Here is an 18,959-nt window from a genome sequence, read left to right on the forward strand (position 1 = left end):
AAAGGCAGATCTTTCAGAAAGCAGCCAGGAGCGCAAGAGTGAGAAAAAGGCAGAACAAAGCGAAGATGGAGTAAAAGGATCGAGAAAGGATTAGGATATCTTTGCTAACAAGGATTCCATAGATCCTTTATTAAAAGGGTGAAGAGGGGGGGAGGTGGGCGATGCATTTGAGTGTTGCTCACCTGACACAGGTTACCTGAGAAACCAGCCAGGCACAGGCACTGGAAGCCATTGGCCTCGTCCTGACAGCGGCCGCCATTCAGACAGGGGCTGTTGGTGCACTCGTCGATGTCCTTCTCGCAGTGCTCCCCCATGTAGCCCGAAGGACAAACGCAGCGGTAACCATTAACCAGGTCCTGACAGGTAGAGAAAAAAAAAAAAAGAAAGGAAGAATGAGACAAGGACAGAAAAAAAGTCAGCTATGCCTTCCACAGCAGGGAGCTGACCAGGCAGACTCTGCCTGTTTATAGACTTGGATGTACACGACAAGGATGTGGAAACAAGACTACTGCCATGAGAGTAAATCCAAACGAAAGGATCCTGCACTTTTAAGGCAACAACTAGTTCCTCTCTTAAAGACAGACGATAAAAACAACAGTGGCTGGTCTATGAAAACAAGTATGCCAACAACAACATGTGTAGACAAATACTACAAGAGAGGAGGATACTAACTATGATGTGAGGAATGCAGGTCTTGGAAAAGTCAGTCAAGTAAGGAAAAACAAAAACGAAGTGTGGGAGTGGACACTGTAAAGGCGCCCTAATCACTGACACATTTTCCTGGCATGGATGCCCAACAATGATGTTTATGGTAACTGAATCCTCTGGACTTGGGCGGCCTTGGGTCTCGGGCCCTTCTTTCCCCCCTTCCTTTCTAATCCATGCCAGCCAGAGGCACCTCATTGTGCCTGTGTGTGTGTGTGTGTGTGTGTGTGTGTGTGTGTGTGTGCGTGTGTGCGTGTGCGTGTGTGCGTGTGTGCGTGCGTGCGCACTCCTCAGCTGCCGTGCCACAGCTATTTTTAAATGCTGGTAGTAAATGAGTTCATTACGGCAGTGAGGGGAGGTGAAAATCTAAATCAACCACAAACACACAAACACACAAACATCAACACGCCACTGAGGAGCAGAGAGAGAGCAGGGAGAGGGGGAGAAAGAAAAGGAGAACAAGGAGTAGAGAGTGGAACACATACCCTGCAAGTCCCTCCATTCTGGCATTGGCCATGGCAGTCATTAATATCTGTAAAACAAACACACACACACACACACCATGAGGACACATTTCACATCCACTCTACAAACATAAGATCATTTGACACCTCTGGAAAGGGGTACTACGGCAACATTAGCCAGCTGAATCAGAGTAACATCCCCCAGTGCCATCAGGAAATAAATCTCCTCAGCCTCACCCTTCTAGAGGCCAGATACGTTTGGAAGGGCTGTGTGTGTGTGTGTGTGTGTGTGTGTGTGTGTGTGTGTGTGTGTGTGTTGACTGGGCAGAGCATTGCGTCCCTGACTCGTCGAGGTGTTAAGCACGTTAATGGGATGAGAGCGAGCGAGCGGGGGGCGAGGGAAACCGACGCTGCTGTGTGTGACAGATGTGAACTCACTAATGTCGCAGTTCTGACCAGTCCAGCCGGGCAGACACTCGCAGAAGTAGCTTCCGATCAGGTTGCGGCAGGACTTGGCATTCTTGCAGGGCCGGTCCTCGCATTCGTTGGCGTCTGTAGAGAAAAAAAAAACCCAATTACTACCAAATTAAACAGAGAAACACTGCGAACACACTCTGGGAGAAAAAGGGCTTGTACTGGAAACATCTCCCTTCTCAGTACACATGCTAAATTGCTAAATAAAAAGTGTTTGACCAGACTCACCTATGAGACAGACTTTGCCAGTCCACTGAGCTGGACACACACACTTGAACCCATTGACTTGGTCTTGGCAGGTGCCGCCATGACTGCATGGGTTGGGAGTGCACTCATCGACATCTGAAAACAGGAAGGTTGAGGTAGGTCATTCCAAAACGTATGTGCAATACAGTGGAATTTGTGGCTGAACGCATGTCTCTGCGTGTGCGTGTGTGTGTGTGTGTGTGTGTGTGTGCGTGTACATACTGATGGTGCAGGACGGTCCTGTCCATCCAGGCGCACATTGGCATTCGTATCCCTGGCTGTTCTCCACACAGTTTCCTCCATTGCCACAGGGGTTGGAGAGGCAGGCATGCTCTGCTGTGGGGACACAGGACGCTTGGTTCAACACATGGACAGGTGGTCTCTTACTACCTTCAGTCATGCCCCTTGTTGCCCCTTGTTGCCCCTTGTTGCCCCAGCCCTGCTGCCCTCCCCTCCGCTGACAAGACCAGCCCTGCTACTTTGTGTGCTCATCCGCACCAGCCTCAGTCTCTCTCACATTCTCACATTCTCTCTCCCTCTGCCTGGGCAGTGGCCCGCGGGGCCAGGAAACCATCTTTCATGCCAGGTTGAGCCGACCAATACAGCGTGACATCCATCTGACCGCCCGCCCGCCCTTCTGCTACAGGGAGGTGGCGGGAGCTGGAGGGGGGCCACTGTCTGCACTCCCCCTCCTTTTTCCATCATCATGGTTAAGGATGAACGAGTCTTTTACAAATAAAATTAATGACCAACTGGGGGGGTGGGAGAGGGTCTCTACAGTTGGCTAAACATGACCCTGGGGGGGGGTCGCTGAGAGCAGGGGGGGGGGGGGAGGAATGAGGGGGGGGTTTCACTAAGCATCCCACCTGACCCTCACCTCTAGGTCCTTACACCTCCTTTTCTCCAGGGGGTCGGGAGGCATTTTCTTGACCTGTCCACATGGGGCTGTCATCACCTGCAGCTTGGAGCGCTGACAGGGGGAGTGGGGGGGTGCTTGTGGCTGAATCCAAAGCCCCACTGTGACACTCCATTTCCCCTCAGAGTCTCACCCATTATGCCCATCTGTGAAGAGCCACGGTTTGGAGCGGATCAAAACAGGGAATGAACTGACCTGAGAGGAGTGGGAGATGGAGCCGACAGCTCAGGGAAGCGTGCCAAAGGCTCTCCGCTTCTCATATGATACTAAATACAGCCCGTCTCTGCCACGCTCCCACTAAAAGCAGAGGGGGCTGACTCAAGTGGAACTCAACAACAGAACAGCCCACGGACCTCAACAACCTTGTTAAGACGAGAGCACTTGTCACACCTCTCGTGTTTGACTAATACTCTCTGACTGAAAGAGCCTCCACACTTACACACACACACACACACACACACACACACACACACACACACACACACACACACACACACACACACACACACACACACACACACACACACACACACACACACACACACACACACACACACACACACACACACACACACAGCATTCAATTCTCTTTCCTTTCAGAGTGGAAAGGGCTGTCGAGTTGTGAGCTGAAGGCCCGATAAACGATACAGCTTTGAGATCCAAATCCACTAGCCTGAGCGGGAGCTTTTCCATGAAGGCAACAGCAGCATGGTGAAGAGTTCCACATAACATGTCATGTCAGTCATGAGTGGTTTTACACGACCTTAAGTAATGACTCATTCACATTAACCTAGCAGCTGATCGAGCAATGCCTTGAGATGTCCCATCCCATTCTACAATACAAGTCCTGCAGTTGACCTCACTCGCTGGTTTCAATTGTCTGCTACATTGTTACTGGCAACTGTGAATCGAGTGCCTTATTCAGACACAGGACAAGAGTCCACCGTGTGTGTGTGTGTGTGTGTGTGTGTGTGTGTGTGTGTGTTTGTGTGTCACAGTGAGAGCTTGAGTGGGCCATTAGGTGAGGACATGAGTGCTTGTCATACCTCTTTCGCAATTCACTCCCGAGTAGCCTTCAGGGCACGAGCAATGGTACTTGTCAGGCCCCGTATTGCTGCAGGTCCCTCCGTTATGGCATGGCTGCCGGGTTGCACAGGTGTTCAGGTCTATCAAGGGAAGGGGGGGGGGGGGGTGAGAGGGAAGAGGAAACAGGGTTGTCAGACAAAGATGTAGTGGTTACCAAAAATCATCTACCACCAGACTTTGGAAGAGTGACATAATAAAGAGAGGTAAGCCAGATGTGTACCTTTGTCACAGAGCTGGCCACCCCAGTTGGTGTCACACAGGCACTGCCACGGCTCTATGCAAGTCCCATGCTGACATCCTGGGTGAGGGATGCACTTGTCACAGTATAGTCCTTGCCAGCCATACAGACACCTGTGTAAACATCACAAGAACACACACACTTAAACACATACGTATAACGACAGATGCCAATTTGTTTGAGTTGTAGGAGTACAGACTCCATACATACACCATGGTAATCCATCCCATAAACCATACTTTAAGACTTCATACAGTACTGACAACACCTGCAGGGAAGGGCACACCTACTCCTGTACAATGTGCATAAGCTATATTTCTCCCTCCCCTTGAGACAAGGGATCAGATTTATCCATTTGACACCAGGGGTGGCGTCATTTAAATTTTTTTTAAACCAACGAAGATGGGAGGGATCACATCAATAAACTTTGCCACACCAGTAAGCAGAGGGAATGATGTGTCCCTCACTCACTTGCCAAAGGCTACTGAATTCAAAACCACAAGACATACAGTATAATTTCCAAATGATATCAGACCCTCTGTGAGCCCTTTTCTTGTTTGGCTCTCAGCAGACAATAGCATTTTTATGCTGCTGGGACTTCAGAAAGAAGAAAGTTTTTTAAAAAGCCAACAACTCTATTCAACCCAAACTATTTAATGCTCAACCATGAAAAACAAAGGAGGGGGAAAAAAAGCGACCAACTTAGGGCTCCGCTGGGACCTTTTCTCAGAGCTAACATTAGCCTGTGGCAAGACACTCTGTGTTTCAACACTGTAACGGCGGCTTGGCATGGGGACAGTGCGGACAGATGAGGGGGTGTTCTCAGTTTGCTGACTGCATCGTCCCTTTTGGCCACGCCGTTTTCAAAGGTTTCAGTGTTCCGGCGGGCCTCCCCGGTCCATGTTTTCCCACGTACCCTCCCCCTCCCTCCTCCCTTCCCCACTCTCCCTCTCTACCCCAGGCGTAGTGCAGAGAGCGCTCTGACCGCGGAGAATCTCACAGGCCGTAATTAAGCAGCGCCTCCGAATCCCCAGCGCTGGGGTGCGTCTCCTTTAAGGCCGGCCCCGTAATTAAAAGCAGCATATCTCCGACCTCCAGCGATAACTGGGGCTCCTTTAAAGCAGCCTGGTGAGATAGCAAGCCCCGTCTCGAGAGCCAATGCGACAGGGAGAAAACAGACGGCCCTCTGGGAAAAAGAAAGAAAACAATTAGCCCCGGGCAGCAGCTCAGCTGTAAAAATAAACGCGGTGGTTAAGTAAACCCCACTCTGTGATTAAACAGGCTATTTGCAAAAAAAAAAAAACTGGACCAGTAAAGCATCTCTCCCTGAGAAAAACAGACAACCTCCAACGGGATCACTTCCGGCCCTACTTCTTTATGTGATCCCCGAGACACACTGAGGGAGGGTAGGAGAAGATGAGCATTTTTAAGGGGGTGAGCACAGAGGGAGACAATTCTCCTTCTCTCTCTGGAGAATGTGTTGGGTTTTAAGTGTTGCTGCTGCCCTCTTTGTGGGCATAGACAGACATAATGGAGCTGGAGGTTCTCAGGCAAAATACAGGCTTTTTTCAGGCCTTCTTCTGGTAAGCCACACTGTGAAGTTGTAAATGGGAGCTATGCAGTAGCAAGTGCACATTTACTGGAACCTCAAGGTTTTTGTGATGTATGATAAAAACGCTTTACACGCTAAGGACTGAACCATAATGACTGGAGATCACATGGTCTTTCTGGGCATGTCTGTGTGAAGCGACTTTCCAAGGAAGCACATAAAGAAATGCCTTGGCTCTGGATGGAGGACTGCCTTTTGCAGAGGAATACCCAGTCATGCAAATTAGCCCTTTTTCCCAGCAAGAAAACTAAACAAACGAGAGAAAAAAAAAAAAAACATTATACCAAAACTCCAATATGAAGCCCAAGGCGTTGTTCTAAGGAACGAGACCAACCTTTGTTTGTTTCCCGACTGAGGGTTAAAGGCTTTATTTATTTGATTTGCTCAGTATCAGTATTGGCCTCTGTACAAAGAGGTGAGGCTAAAGGCTCTAGGCGCATTTACCTTAGCCTAAGTGACTGATAACGGAGGTGATTAATTACAGATAACATTGGCTCATTCCTGTTTGCACTCTGCTTCACTGAACCGCCTTGGCAAGTGAATTTGATTAAAATTCACACTTGCGAAAGTAAATCAGTGAAACTCATCAGTCATAATAACATAAGCAGAGGTGCCAATCAACTGTAAATGTTGTGCAGAAAAAACATCAGGCAAATGACCAAGTCAGATGATGGCATTATAACAATAAAAGTGAATGTGTTGACGTTCACGCCATCCCCCCCCCGGTGTGCTAACTTGTTCTGATGTTCATCTCCAACCGGCTTGCCCTGAGGCAAAACTCATAAACCATTAACAAAACAAGCCATTCACAGGCCAACCGAAGAGCTGATCCACTGATAAACTATGCAGGGTGTACTGCCAACAATCTAACAAAATCCAGTAAAACCTCTGAACCAGCATGTGAACACAGGTATAAAGACGTGCAACCATGTCCGGACACCGCTATGTCAAGAAGTAAAAAACATTTGAAACTGCCTTGTAAACACAACCTGTTGCCACTGATTCTCCAGCCAGAGAGGCTACAGCATCAGGACCTCGGCTGTAGAAGAAAGATCACTGACAGGAATCAAGTTCAACCCCAAAGCTCTCTGCCCTAAAAGCAGTTCAGAAAAGCAAAGCAAAGCAAAAATTGGCATGGCAGTTCAGAAAAAGTGTCTGACTGCATGTACACCAGCCTACAAACAGGTCAGCATATTCACTACTAGCTGAAAGTCCCTAATGCTGTTAAGTAATATCAGTGAAGACCAGCCCTGTGTCCTTAATGGAGTAAAGGTCAGCCCAGCAAGACAAGGAGATTGTTGTGACTTACCGACAGTCACCTGGCTGGTCACAGTGGCCGTGTTCAGTGCTGCAGCCTTGTCTGCAAATAGCTGGGGAGAATGAGAGAGAGAGAGAGAGAGAGAGAGAGAGAGAGAGAGAGAGAGAGAGAGAGAGAGAGAGAGAGAGAGAGAGAGAGAGAGAGAGAGAGGAATTAGAGACTTGAGCGTTATCTGCACCATGCCAGGGCTTATGTGTTGAGTCTGCCGACACACTCGTGGGAACATTTGTGGAATGCGGAGGAAAATCTGCTAAATCCCTACTCAGTAACTTACTTTCCGCCAACTCCGATTTCACACGACTTTAGCCACAGATGAGAGAAACTTCCACTTGGGCAACAGGCAATAACATTAGCTACATTTTGACAGAAGAGATGATTAATTCAAAAGTTGCGAAAACCCTGCTTTGCTCGTCTCCAGCCAAACACACAACCCCAGCAGCAGCAGTATGGGAGAGCAGCCACCTACCTTTGTTGCAGTCCCGTCCAGACCACCCCTCCTGGCAGGTCTTGTTGCCGTTGTGGTCGCAGATGAAGTGGCCGAAAAAGTCGTCACGGGGCCGGCAGTACTTGTTGCACCCGAAACCGTAGTAGTGCTCGTCGCAGGTGACCCGGATCTGGTACTCGAACTGGGCCACGTTGCCGTTGTGGGACAGCTTCTGCCACGGGTGGTTGGGGTTGATCATGCCTGAGTGCAGGGCCTTCTCGATGACCTTCCCAGAGGAGCCTGCGCACAACACCAAGGCACAGTCAGAGTCAGAAACCCAATTTTCTGCAATGCTGCAGTGCGCTCATGCAGCCATCCTGAAATCCTGGTTGCAACCTGCTAGCGCAGTATTGCATGTCTAAGTGCAACTTTGCCATTCTAATGTGCGTCTGTCTACCACTCTGTTCTTGTGGGTAAATTGCTTATTGTTAATCAAATCAGCCACTGAACATATAATAATGCAACTGGAGCCACCAGCAGCACAGGCACTTTTCGTCTACTGCACCAAAGACCCTAAACCCCCTAGACCCTAAACCCCCTAGACCCTAAACCCCTTAGACCCTAAACCCCCTAGACCCTAAACCACCTAGACCCTAAACCACCTAGACCCTAAACCACCTAGACCCTAAACCACCTAGACCCTAAACCCAGACCAAAACAGAAGAGAATTAGATGACTCTAATGAGCTGTCACATGTGACTCGAAGAAAATGGAATGTTAAACATCCCCGTAACTCACTGTCCTGTTACTTACAAACTTTCACATGAACTCTTCTCTATAATCTTCCCGACTCAGATTTGCAGGTCTGTCACTCACACAGACACAAAACACCACCCACCTGACAACCACAACAGCAACAAAAACAGTGTCTATAGCAACATTTAGCAATACTTCTACCGCAAGAACTAGAACACACAGCTGAAGGAGAAACCACATGGCCAGTACCTAGTATGTTGCTTCACACTTCTGTGAACTCAAACGACAAAACTGAGCTGCTTTGTCATCTTTCTGTTTGTCTGTCTGTCTGTCTGTCTGTCTGTCACACACACACAGTCTCATACTCCACCTCCCTACTTCTCTAACTCCTCCTTCAGTGAGTGAGCAAGCGAGCGAGTAGTGGGCGAATGATGTAATGCTGTGGGATGACTGTTTTTGTATTTACTATGCTCGGGAGCGAGAGGGCTGACGAAATCACGCCAGACAATCTTCCACGGCCCTCAGGAATCCCGCAGCCTGCTGGGGCATTTCACCAGCAAGCTCCGGCTTGTGGCCTGTGCCAGGTGGCACGTCCTCGCTACCTGCTGCCCCGCCACTTCACCAAGAGGTGAGGACGAGCCGTCAACATAGCAGGGCACTGCTCTCCAAGTCATGCTAAGCCTAAGAGTTCTGCAATGTGAGTGAAGCATTTCACTATTTAAACTGTGAGAGCTCCATGTGCCTCTATGCAATGTGTGAGTTGACAGAGGAAAGATGTAAGCCAAATTAGTATGTCGCTAAATGTTTTGTACTGCAACAGTTTTCATGGTTTTGCCATGTGCTATTTTAGGATTATTAGGTTAAGTCCGCATGTCAAAACTAACAGTATAACAAGTCGACTTATTCAGGCGTACCACTCACACGTCACTTTCCCTGAACTCTTGGCACTTCTGAGAGAGAGAGAGAGAATATATTTGTTTGTTTGTGAGCCAAAGGCTTCCAGTCTGTGTAGGAGGAGAAAGAGGGTTTCTAGAAAAAGGTGCTAGTCTTTAATTAGCGCTATTCACACCGAGATCCTAATGGACTTCTGGAAGATGGCAAATAAACAGCCAATAGCAGGAATCCCACTAGCTTGCAGTCAGTTACCTCAGACAAGCACTGTAAATAAAACACCATGGGCTCCATCTGAATCCTTGCAACCCAAAAGAAGATGACAAAGAAGCGAACCCTACACTTGTGCCTTAAAAGTGTTCACTGATACAGCTCTATTTTCAAAATACTTTTTTTTTTTTTTTTTTTAATCGGTGGAAGACAGGTGTCAGACTTGAAGAAAAAAGGAAATTCTGGATCCATACCTATGTACTTTTTTAGTTTTCGTTTTTTTAGTATTTACATAATTTTCTAAGGCAAAACAATGTCAACAAAAGCAAAAAAGAAATTCAAAGATGAAAGAAAAGATTCTTGATCTGAACAAAGATGCATACAGTACTAGGGGAAACACAATGGTTTGATTGTGTCCTACACGACTGAATCATTTTATTTGAGGAAAACCATGAAACCATGTCGAACCTTCATGACCAAATGGCACTCTGTTCAACAGCCCCAACCATAGCCTTCCTCTGCTCATGACCTAACAATCAAGCTCAATGACACCCAACACCATTCCTCAACACAAAACACACTATCACACACACACACACACGCACGCACACACACACACAGAGAGGCAATAAAACTGTCTCTGTGGCGCAGTGTTGAGCTGCGGGGCTTATGGTGGTGGAGCAGGGAGACAGATGCGGCCTGTGCAGCGCCACGGCGACAGTGAGAGCGTACAACGTTGGCCCGCGGCACCTGCCATTAGTCGTCAGGCATCTGAAAACATTTTCATAAGCATGCAAGCCCTTTCACCCCACTGGCGTCCTCCCCTTCCCACACACAGCAGCAGCACACAGCGCCCCCCAACACCCCCCACCCCCCCAACTCTTTCTTTCCTGCCTGCCTTCCTCTTCTCGGGGCTTGTCGCAGGCACCTGTCAGCACACTTGCTTTAGCGGCCACAGAACTGACAGGGGAGGGAGGGAGGCCGGAAAAATAAACTTCCATTTCTGGTGTTAACCAGAGCAGCTCCCAAAAGGTTAAGCCTGTGTGTGTGTGTTTTGAGTAAGTGTGTGTAAATTGTGTGTAAGAGCTAGGGCAAGTGTGCAAGGGTGGTTTAAGTATGAAGGAAAATGACCACTCTAAAGACATGAAAAGACAAGAACAGCCTGATACTTACTTCCACTTGTGGTGTCGTTATCGTAGTCCAGGGCTTCCACTATCAATGTATAGGACCTCTGTGGGAAGCAAAACAAGAGGGGGGTCAGAGAGGCAGCCAAAATGCAAAACATCAAAGAGAAGTTCACATCAGGAAACGCTCTCACGTTCACACGACTTCTCATGAGCTTGAGCACAATCAATGCATGGCCTACAGGCAGGGAGGGCAGCTATTTAGTTAGCCACAAAAATGTACACACCTACCCCTCTTCGTTGCGTAAAAATTCTCAGGCAGGTGAACCTTCTTTGAACAATCCTTGGAGTTCAGAGGTGAAAAAATAAAAACACGAGCGACAATGAAGGTCACTGCTGCAGCTTAACACAACAGGCAGGCGATGAAGAACAACAGCAGCGAGAAGATGAACCACAATCATCTCCGTAATCGCTAATCCTCTTAAAATCTCAAATGGCCATGCACCGCAAGCAAGATCCCCAGGACCTGGTGTGTTGGTCCTCTGGCTCAACCCACGCCCCCACCCACGCACAGCAGGAAGCCGTCTGATACAGGGCACCTCCAGTCAAACGGCCGGTTGCCGAGTTGGCTAATCCACGCCAGTCAAGAGGAGGAATCAAAGGATCCTACCACTACCCCTTACCTAGGTTGCTGGAGTGAGGCACAACTCAGAGAAGCCACAACCCATTTGCCGTTTATAAGGTAATGTGCAATTAAGCTGGCCTTGCTATTTCATTTCAGTGTCTGCTTGGTGTTGACACAACCTTTTGTCGATCAGAGTACATAAAATGGCTTCATATTTCAAGGACTCCATGGATCACCTACTTGGAAGCACTGTGCCTGAGGGTATGCAGGCCAAGTACACCAGCAGTCAACACGGGAGACCTTCAAATATCAGTGAAAACGACATTCTGCAGAGTTGACACCAACAAAGGAAATACTTATCTCCGTATCTCAGAGTGTAAACACCTACGTATGATTGCAGATAAGACGATGATGACACAGTGTGGATCACGTTCATCACACCGGTCATCCTCTAAGCTGGTTAGCCAGGTGGTTACAGGAACACACCCCTGTAGGCTCATAGTGACACGGTGCGAGCCCTACAGTTGGCAAGAGAACACAGAGACCAGAAGACTCACTGATTGCAACGCCAGTAAAAAAATAAATAAATAAATATCTTACTTTTGTTATTAATTAATTAAGTTGCCCCACATAAGCCAATATTGAGAAGGTATCAGAAGAGCTGTGTTTGTGTTTGTCTGTGTTTGTCTGTGTGTGTGTGTGTGTGTGTGAGAAAGAGAGAGAGAGACTGTATGTGTGTGGAGAGGGCAGGAGGCTTTTAACGTGACTCTGATGTAGGATGGGATCTCTAGAGGGTCTGGCTTCATTTCAGCACTTCTGAAACGCTTTGTCTGACTTAAGGTCATCATGGCTCTCACTGCTATCAGGTAACAGAGAAAGAGAAAGCCCAGCACTGCTGCCCCAGAGGAGCACAGAGAGACAGAGAGGTTGTGTGTGTGTGTTGTGTACCTGTGTGTGTGTGTGTGTGTGTGTGTGTGTGTGTATGTGTGTCTATCTGTGTGTGTGTGTGTGTGTGTGTGTGTGTGTGTGTCTGTCTTCACAGTGCCAAGGCATCCACTTCCAGCACCTACTTGTCACATTCACACACAGCTCTCTCTCCTCCCAAGATGGGCTCGGTGGAATTTCCAAAATAATCAAGATGGAGGTTCGCACGCACTGGCAAGGTCAGGCCCCTGTTGCAGAGATATGTTAACCCCACTCAGACACTCTTCACAACCCAACACACAGATAGGTCCTCTACCTTACATGGGTTGACATGCTGGCACGCAACACACTGCCAAAAATCCCTTATCTTCAACAATCAGCCCAAGCTATTCAGCAAAGCAGAGATTGTCGCTAATGAACCCAAGCTATTCTGAGAGGGGAAACAGCTGTGCGCTGAACTACTGATATCTCCGTCGCTAATGATAAAAGACCAAACATGCTCATGTGTCCACATAGTCACATTAGCCTACTTTCTTGAACACTGTGTGCTCTATTCACCTCATCAAATCACCTCATCAATCAATGTAGCAGGGCTGTGTACAGTGTGCAGAAAATGTCCTGTTCCCAAGTGAAGTCTAAGCCTGCCCATACAGTTCATCTTGGCCAAATAAGACAGGGCATTATGCCTGGGAAAATACTTCAGAGTACAGTTTAGACAGGCCTAGGCATGAGACCTGCCGGTCCCTTTTTTTAAAAGCCAACTCAAAACAATAGAGAAAACTAAATAAAACAAAACACGAGTCACCAGTAAATCACCTGTCAGACAAAAATCACACACTATCACCACAACAGCAAGTAAAACCACACAATGACATGGAAATACTAAAAATGAAACTTCAAAATTAAAAGTCAACAAAGCCAGTTTAGAAGTGGCATCAGTATGGTTAGCAAACGCAAAGCACACGGTAGAGAAAAGTAGGCGAAAGTGCTGGACTGCAAGCCTGACCGATTCATCTCACTCCATAACTCACTACCTGCTTATCTGCTCAGAATGCCTGCTGCTGCCGGGTTCATTTTTCCCATGCTCGCCACTGACCCCTCCGTCTTCTTTGAACTCTCACTACACCCCCCACCCCCCTCCACCCTGTCTCTTTGCTTCTACTAAGACCGGCTCCCCTTTTTCGTCAATACCAGTGTGAACGTGGCCTTATCGGGGCTGGCCAGTGAGGCCCTGTCCAGCAGCACAGACAGCATCTGATAAAAAGGCTGGCTGCCGAGAGGCCTTCACAGCTCCACATCAGTCAAAGCTGCCTGTGAACACCCAGCTATTCACTCATTTCTCTCTGTGACCCCCCCCCCCCCCCCCCCCCCCCAAAGCCCACCCCCCCATCCTCCCCCAGTGAGCTACCCAGTATAAACAAGGCCTGAGAGTGTCTGTGAGAGTGCAGGACTTCCTGTAAAAAGTTTCCCCTTTGAGAATAGCCAGAGCTCGAGGAGTCAGTGATCTGTGGAATGAGCTGTGTCTGAACCCAAGTTTACACGCTTTTTTTGTTGCTGACTGATTTCCTACAGTCTTGAAAAGGGAACAATTCATACACTTCAGGATGACAAATCCTTTTTAAGGCTATATACTGGCTTGTTATATCAATGAAAACACCTGCCTCCTACCTGAAGCTTGAACAAGGACTGGGACTTTGTGAACCTGTTTCCCTTAAGCCATTTATCACCCAAGTAATAGCTGATCATAGATGCTGAAAGTGGATACCACCACAACTTTTCAGCCTGTCTCATTAATGTGGCATACTCTGATAAACAGGGCAGAAATCCCTTGTTTACGATGTGACATTCCTACTGAAACAGGGGTAGCAGCAGATAAGTAGGGGCTCGCCTGTAAGTAGCTTCTGACGGGCTTTTCCTGGGCCCGTGGTGACCGGATAAGGAGCACCTTCCCTGATACCTCAGCAGTTCACACATATTCCATCGGACTGCGCCACCTAATTGCCATACAGACCGGAAAGAGAGCGAGAGAGCGAGAGAGCGAGAGAGCGAGAGAGCGAGAGAGAGAACTCTTCCAGACCGGAGGGACCCTTGAGTAACGTGAGCGTGACAGCGCCAAAGGTGGAAGGCAAAGCCCTGGCGTCTGAGGGTTTGGCTTCCAGGGTTACCACAGTTACCACTGGAGAACACACAACTCTTGAGGGCCACGTGCAGCTGGGCCAACTCATTTTTCTCCCTCCTTTAACTCGGAAAGTTAAGTGCAAACCCATGTCGTAAGGGCGTTGATCAAACAAAAACAGAGTCCAGCACCAGAAGTGGATTGTGTGTTTTGATGAGCACGGGCAAGCTTAAAGCCCCACAGACTAAAATGACATCTACAACAAACATCTACGGCACACAAGAGCTCCTCATTAGGCCCTGAGGAGAGAACATGAGAATGCTTCCCTCCTCTCCTTCACTGGAGCAATTTGCACATAAGTGTAGCTTCAGACAGGACTATAGAAAGCAAACATGTCATTAACCTCAACTGCCAGCAGCCCTTTCCCTCGAGGCATGTGCTCCGAGGCAAGTCACTTAACCCTCCTGTAAACACAGATGGGTGGACAGACCAACAGCATTACTATTAGTCTGAGATAAACCAAATATACACAATAGATTTCAAGTAAATATATTGAAAAAGACAAGAGTAAGGTTGATTTTTTTAGAGGATAACGCACACAGACACTACTGGGGCAAATCAAATTCCGTGGTCCACCCCATCCCAGCTGTAGTATGGGACACTGGCTGCGAACCCCATTCTGCTGAAGCTGCCGGTATGTGAGGTAAGGTCACAGCTTGGTTTGGTTTGTCTAGGAGCCTCTCGCATCTCTGCTGAGTCGAACACTGCTTCCTGTTGCTTGCCCTGGACAAGCATTATTCCTGGATCGACTCCATTATGCTCCGTAATCCTCGCTGTAGCCAGTTTGGGCAAGCCATTGTCCCTGGTTAATATTAGCTGGGCCTGGCTCTGTCTGGGTGGCCATTCCGGAAAAAAAAAAAAAAAAAAACCTCTCTCTCTAAACTGCCTGACTGTACACACCCAGCAGCACTGCTGTAATAGAAACAGGGAAAAAAAATCTACTCTGCTGAAGCCAATAAGGAAGAGACGGGGGAAAGTGGATGACGGGGGTCGTTATTTATGTGGGATGTGAACATATTGCAGTTCCTGATGTGAACTGGAGCTATGCAGCTGCTGGGTGGCTGCTCTACCTGGCCTGGGAACCTGCGGCCAAGCTCATTAAGTGCAGCGGTTACTGAGGGTGGCAAGGTTAAGAGATGAAATAGCTAGGATCCAGCCAAGCGTGACTTTCACAAAGCCCAAGCCTCAACATGAGGCCAGCTCCAGGCAGCCAAAAAAAACCTTTATGAACCACATCCAACGGCCCAATCACCTGCTCTGCTACACCATCTATCCTCAACAACCAATCAGTTCAAGGGGAGTACAATGGATGATATGAATACTTCCCAGCAGATCACATAGAAATGAAGCCGTTTAAGTAAGAGAGAGAGAAAAGGCAATGGCCCACAATAATAGCGATAAACACCGGTAGATATCAACGTTACGAACTAAACTGCATGTTCAGAACATTCAGATGTTTAACTGGTTTCAAACTATGTAGGTGCACATGATGTCACGGCAGCGTGCCGAAACACGAAATGGAATATCTTCTCCTCCCCTTACTTTATTCTAAGCGGCTATCCCCGTAATACACCAAACCGTAAACCAAACCCTCATTTAAATGTTGCGCCACATTTAGCTCGTGATGAAAAAATTGGTAGTTATTTGTTGGGAATGTTGCCGTAATACTCTGGAGCAGGAATAATATGTTAATATGTTACTATCAGATGTCGTTCTGTCGATTTCATTTTTTTCACCAAACGACAACTGTGATTGAACAAGCTGTAAAAATCATAAGTGGAGTGACACTGCAGGTTACAGACATAAATAGCTGCGATGTAATTGGACACGCTCATGCCAAGTGGGCTGTACGTTTAGCCCAATGACTGTAAAGAAAGTTTTTTTACAGTCACTGGTTTAGCCTTATTATGCACGTAGTGAACACATGCTTAATTTAGGACTCTGATATATTATCCACAGTCATAGGTAAATACACAATTCTCAATCCCATTGATGTGTCATGCAAACTTGAGTGACCATTTAATCCCCTGTTTAGCTTCCTCCAAACCTGCAAATCGAGCGCGAGAGAGCACACGCATCCGTCGAGAAGTGGCTTTGCCTGCCATTTACATTTTTCTCTGAGAGAGAAGTGCACTGTCCGTTGACTACTGACGTCAAAAAATAAATCCCATAGACTACGATTCATTCTCGTTTCCCCCGAGCAGCTGATTCTAATCACGATAGCCACAAAGCCAGTAACATAGGTCCGGGTGTTGAGGTGAGCGCCATGACCTTATACACGTGAAACAGTGCGAAGTGATGGCAAATACCGAACTCAACGGTCTATTTTTATTGTGGTGAGGACAAAAGCTTACAGTTAAGGTGAGCAGAAGGGCGAAACAACCGGCAGTGCACGCTGTGCGGTCTTGTTTCATCACCTCAGCGCACCTCGTCTTTCTTTATTACCAGAGGACTCCATTCTAACGCTCAAATGTGTAGACGACCCACTGCCTCAAATAACTGTAGAGCCTATGTTAAATATCTTTCCTCAGAGTAACGAAATAAGCCCACGTTTTAAAACACCTTTGTTGACTATCTGGTAAAAATGAACAACCAACTTATGGCCAAACATCGGTAGCATGGACACTTCTTTGCTTGAAGATATACTTCCGAAAACAGCCACAAATCAATGGCTGAGGGGATAACAAACAATAAAATACGTAGCGCAAAACTTATCAATGAACTACTTATAATTTCACAGACGCAGCAAAAAAAAGGGCAGTACAATAGTTATCCGATCTGTCTGTGTCGGACTACCACGACCGTGGAATGCTGAACATTAAGAGAAAATTCTACTGCAACCTAATAGGCTACTTTAATCTACACAACATCCAACAACAAACTTCCGAGTCTACCGTTAACATCCTGTTAGCGATCGCAGTGATACGTTTTAAATTACAACAGATTAGCTTCAAAGTATTCAGTGACGACAAATTTAACAGCGGTTATTGGAGCACTGCTATTCAGCTTAACTAATATTGAGCTAAACGCTGACCCACGTATGTTTACCGTGTAGAGTCTATGCCTTTATTAAACTGATCAGTGCAGGTACCATCACAAGATCCATCTGAACTAACTTTACACATTGCCTTGTTAGCGTGTACTCACCGGCCAGGCGAAGCTGAAAGGCAAGACTATCCTGGATTGTTCGTTCCTCAAAGTGGTCTTCGAAGAAAATGTATTCCCTCCGAGTGCAGGCGTAGATCCAGTTCCGAAACTACAAGGCCCAGATGCAGCAACACGCAGGTATTCCTTCAAACAAACTTTGAAATAAGTATCACATTCATCCCTATTGCACTTTCGGTCCTCCGCGTCCCTTGACCCATCACAGCACAAGCCGTTCTGCAATTCGCCATTCACGTTCTGCATCGATAAGATTTGCAACTCGAATTGTCCCGAGGCGTCAGACACCTGTTAGAATAAAACAAAAGCGATGAGAAAAAAGCATCACGAAATATGTGGCCAATTATCATACATTAACATAGCCTATCGATGTTCTCTGACTGTGCACCACTCAAACGCAACACTTTGCCATAACACCTCTGTCAAACTTAGCGCGGCTGAAAGTTATCTTCTGTCCTCGTTCCCCTCAAAATAAATATCAGCCTACACTGAATACCCACACGAAAATCAGACAGGGCAGCAAGCCAGTCCGGTCTGACAATCTGAAGTCCAAACTAAACTTGATTGTGTGTCTACTATAGGCTATGCACAAAATAGAAGTGTACACAATTATGGCAAAATAACATCAGTTGTTCATAAATCCTTCTTCCTGAGCGTAAAAGGTGTCGGAGGAACAACACGATTCATGCTTTTGCCAATTGTGTCCTGTCGTTACAAATAAGGATCCACATACCTTCGCACGCAAACAGAGTAAAAAGGCATGGAAGTAAAAAGCTGCAAACACTGAACTCCGTCGCAAAATCATGCCGTCTTGTTGGTGTTGCCTCTTGCTCTATAACTAGACGTCTGGCCGACTCACGGCACTAATATTCCTCTCCGATTTAAACATGCAAAGACAGAGAGCAAAACTTTTTGGAAAGAAAAACGCCACAGTTTTCCAACACAAAAAAGTGAACCTCCTTATGCACTTGTTTTCTTTAGATTCTGAATTGTTCTGTAGTTCTGTACTTTCTCTCCCTCTCAGCAGTGAGAAATCGTTACACCAGAGCCATGAGAGCGCCGTCCACAACTGAGGCACAGCAGTAACTATAGAGCAAGTTCAGCTAATGGGGGTGGCAAACGCATGCGTGCAGTTTAATATTCAAAAGATGGGGCGGCTGGTTTATAAGCTACAGAGCCCGCCCCTTCCCTGGGACACACCGGTCCCATGCACCTTAATGCAAGCATAGACCACTGTGAGTTAAATCGTATGTAAAAGCCACATGTTTATCGGTGAGGTTGGGCTTCATACTATGTTATTTACAGACTTAGCCTTTAAACTGGAAATGCACTGTAGTAACAAATAATATCCTGCCCAAATGCATACAAATATCTAAATCTGTGAACCATTTTGCAATTTCTGTGATCTGTTCTGTCACTTTCAGATTAACATTAATACTGCTTAATGTTTGTAGCAGTTGTCTTTATGGTAATTTTGCACAAACCTATAGTTTAATCTCTTTTAAATGACTACTATAAACTGCACTCTTCCTTTTAACTTGTTTACAGTTCATGTTCCATGGTAGCAACTGAGGATGAAAATATCAATAGACCACAATATTGAAAGTGTAT

At 47.0% G+C, this 18,959-nt stretch overlaps 1 protein-coding gene across 2 annotated transcripts in view; it reads right to left on the reverse strand.

Annotated features, from left to right (window-relative positions):
• The window catches only part of jag1b (jagged canonical Notch ligand 1b), a 30,459-nt gene extending 12,009 nt beyond the window's left edge, over window positions 1-18,450 (reverse strand). Inside the window, exons 1-12 of one of the 2 annotated variants that reach the window (XM_012829887.3) lie at window positions 18,082-18,450; window positions 17,334-17,636; window positions 10,511-10,568; window positions 7,523-7,780; window positions 7,048-7,108; window positions 4,112-4,242; window positions 3,852-3,971; window positions 2,112-2,225; window positions 1,872-1,985; window positions 1,608-1,721; window positions 1,191-1,237; window positions 183-356 (exon numbers count right to left, since the gene is read on the reverse strand). In XM_012829887.3, the coding sequence (XP_012685341.2) occupies window positions 183-356; window positions 1,191-1,237; window positions 1,608-1,721; window positions 1,872-1,985; window positions 2,112-2,225; window positions 3,852-3,971; window positions 4,112-4,242; window positions 7,048-7,108; window positions 7,523-7,780; window positions 10,511-10,568; window positions 17,334-17,636; window positions 18,082-18,153 (1,566 nt within the window). In that variant the 5' untranslated portion in view covers window positions 18,154-18,450. Of the gene's footprint in view, window positions 1-182; window positions 357-1,190; window positions 1,238-1,607; window positions 1,722-1,871; window positions 1,986-2,111; window positions 2,226-3,851; window positions 3,972-4,111; window positions 4,243-7,047; window positions 7,109-7,522; window positions 7,781-10,510; window positions 10,569-10,752; window positions 10,982-17,333; window positions 17,637-18,081 lie in introns of those variants that run through there. The other variant, XM_031578605.2, reaches the window with a different exon arrangement.
• Between the last annotated feature and the right edge of the window lie 509 nt (window positions 18,451-18,959).

The sequence above is a fragment of the Clupea harengus genome, chromosome 13 (assembly GCF_900700415.2).
Source record: "Clupea harengus chromosome 13, Ch_v2.0.2, whole genome shotgun sequence".
Taxonomy (NCBI): domain Eukaryota; kingdom Metazoa; phylum Chordata; class Actinopteri; order Clupeiformes; family Clupeidae; genus Clupea; species Clupea harengus.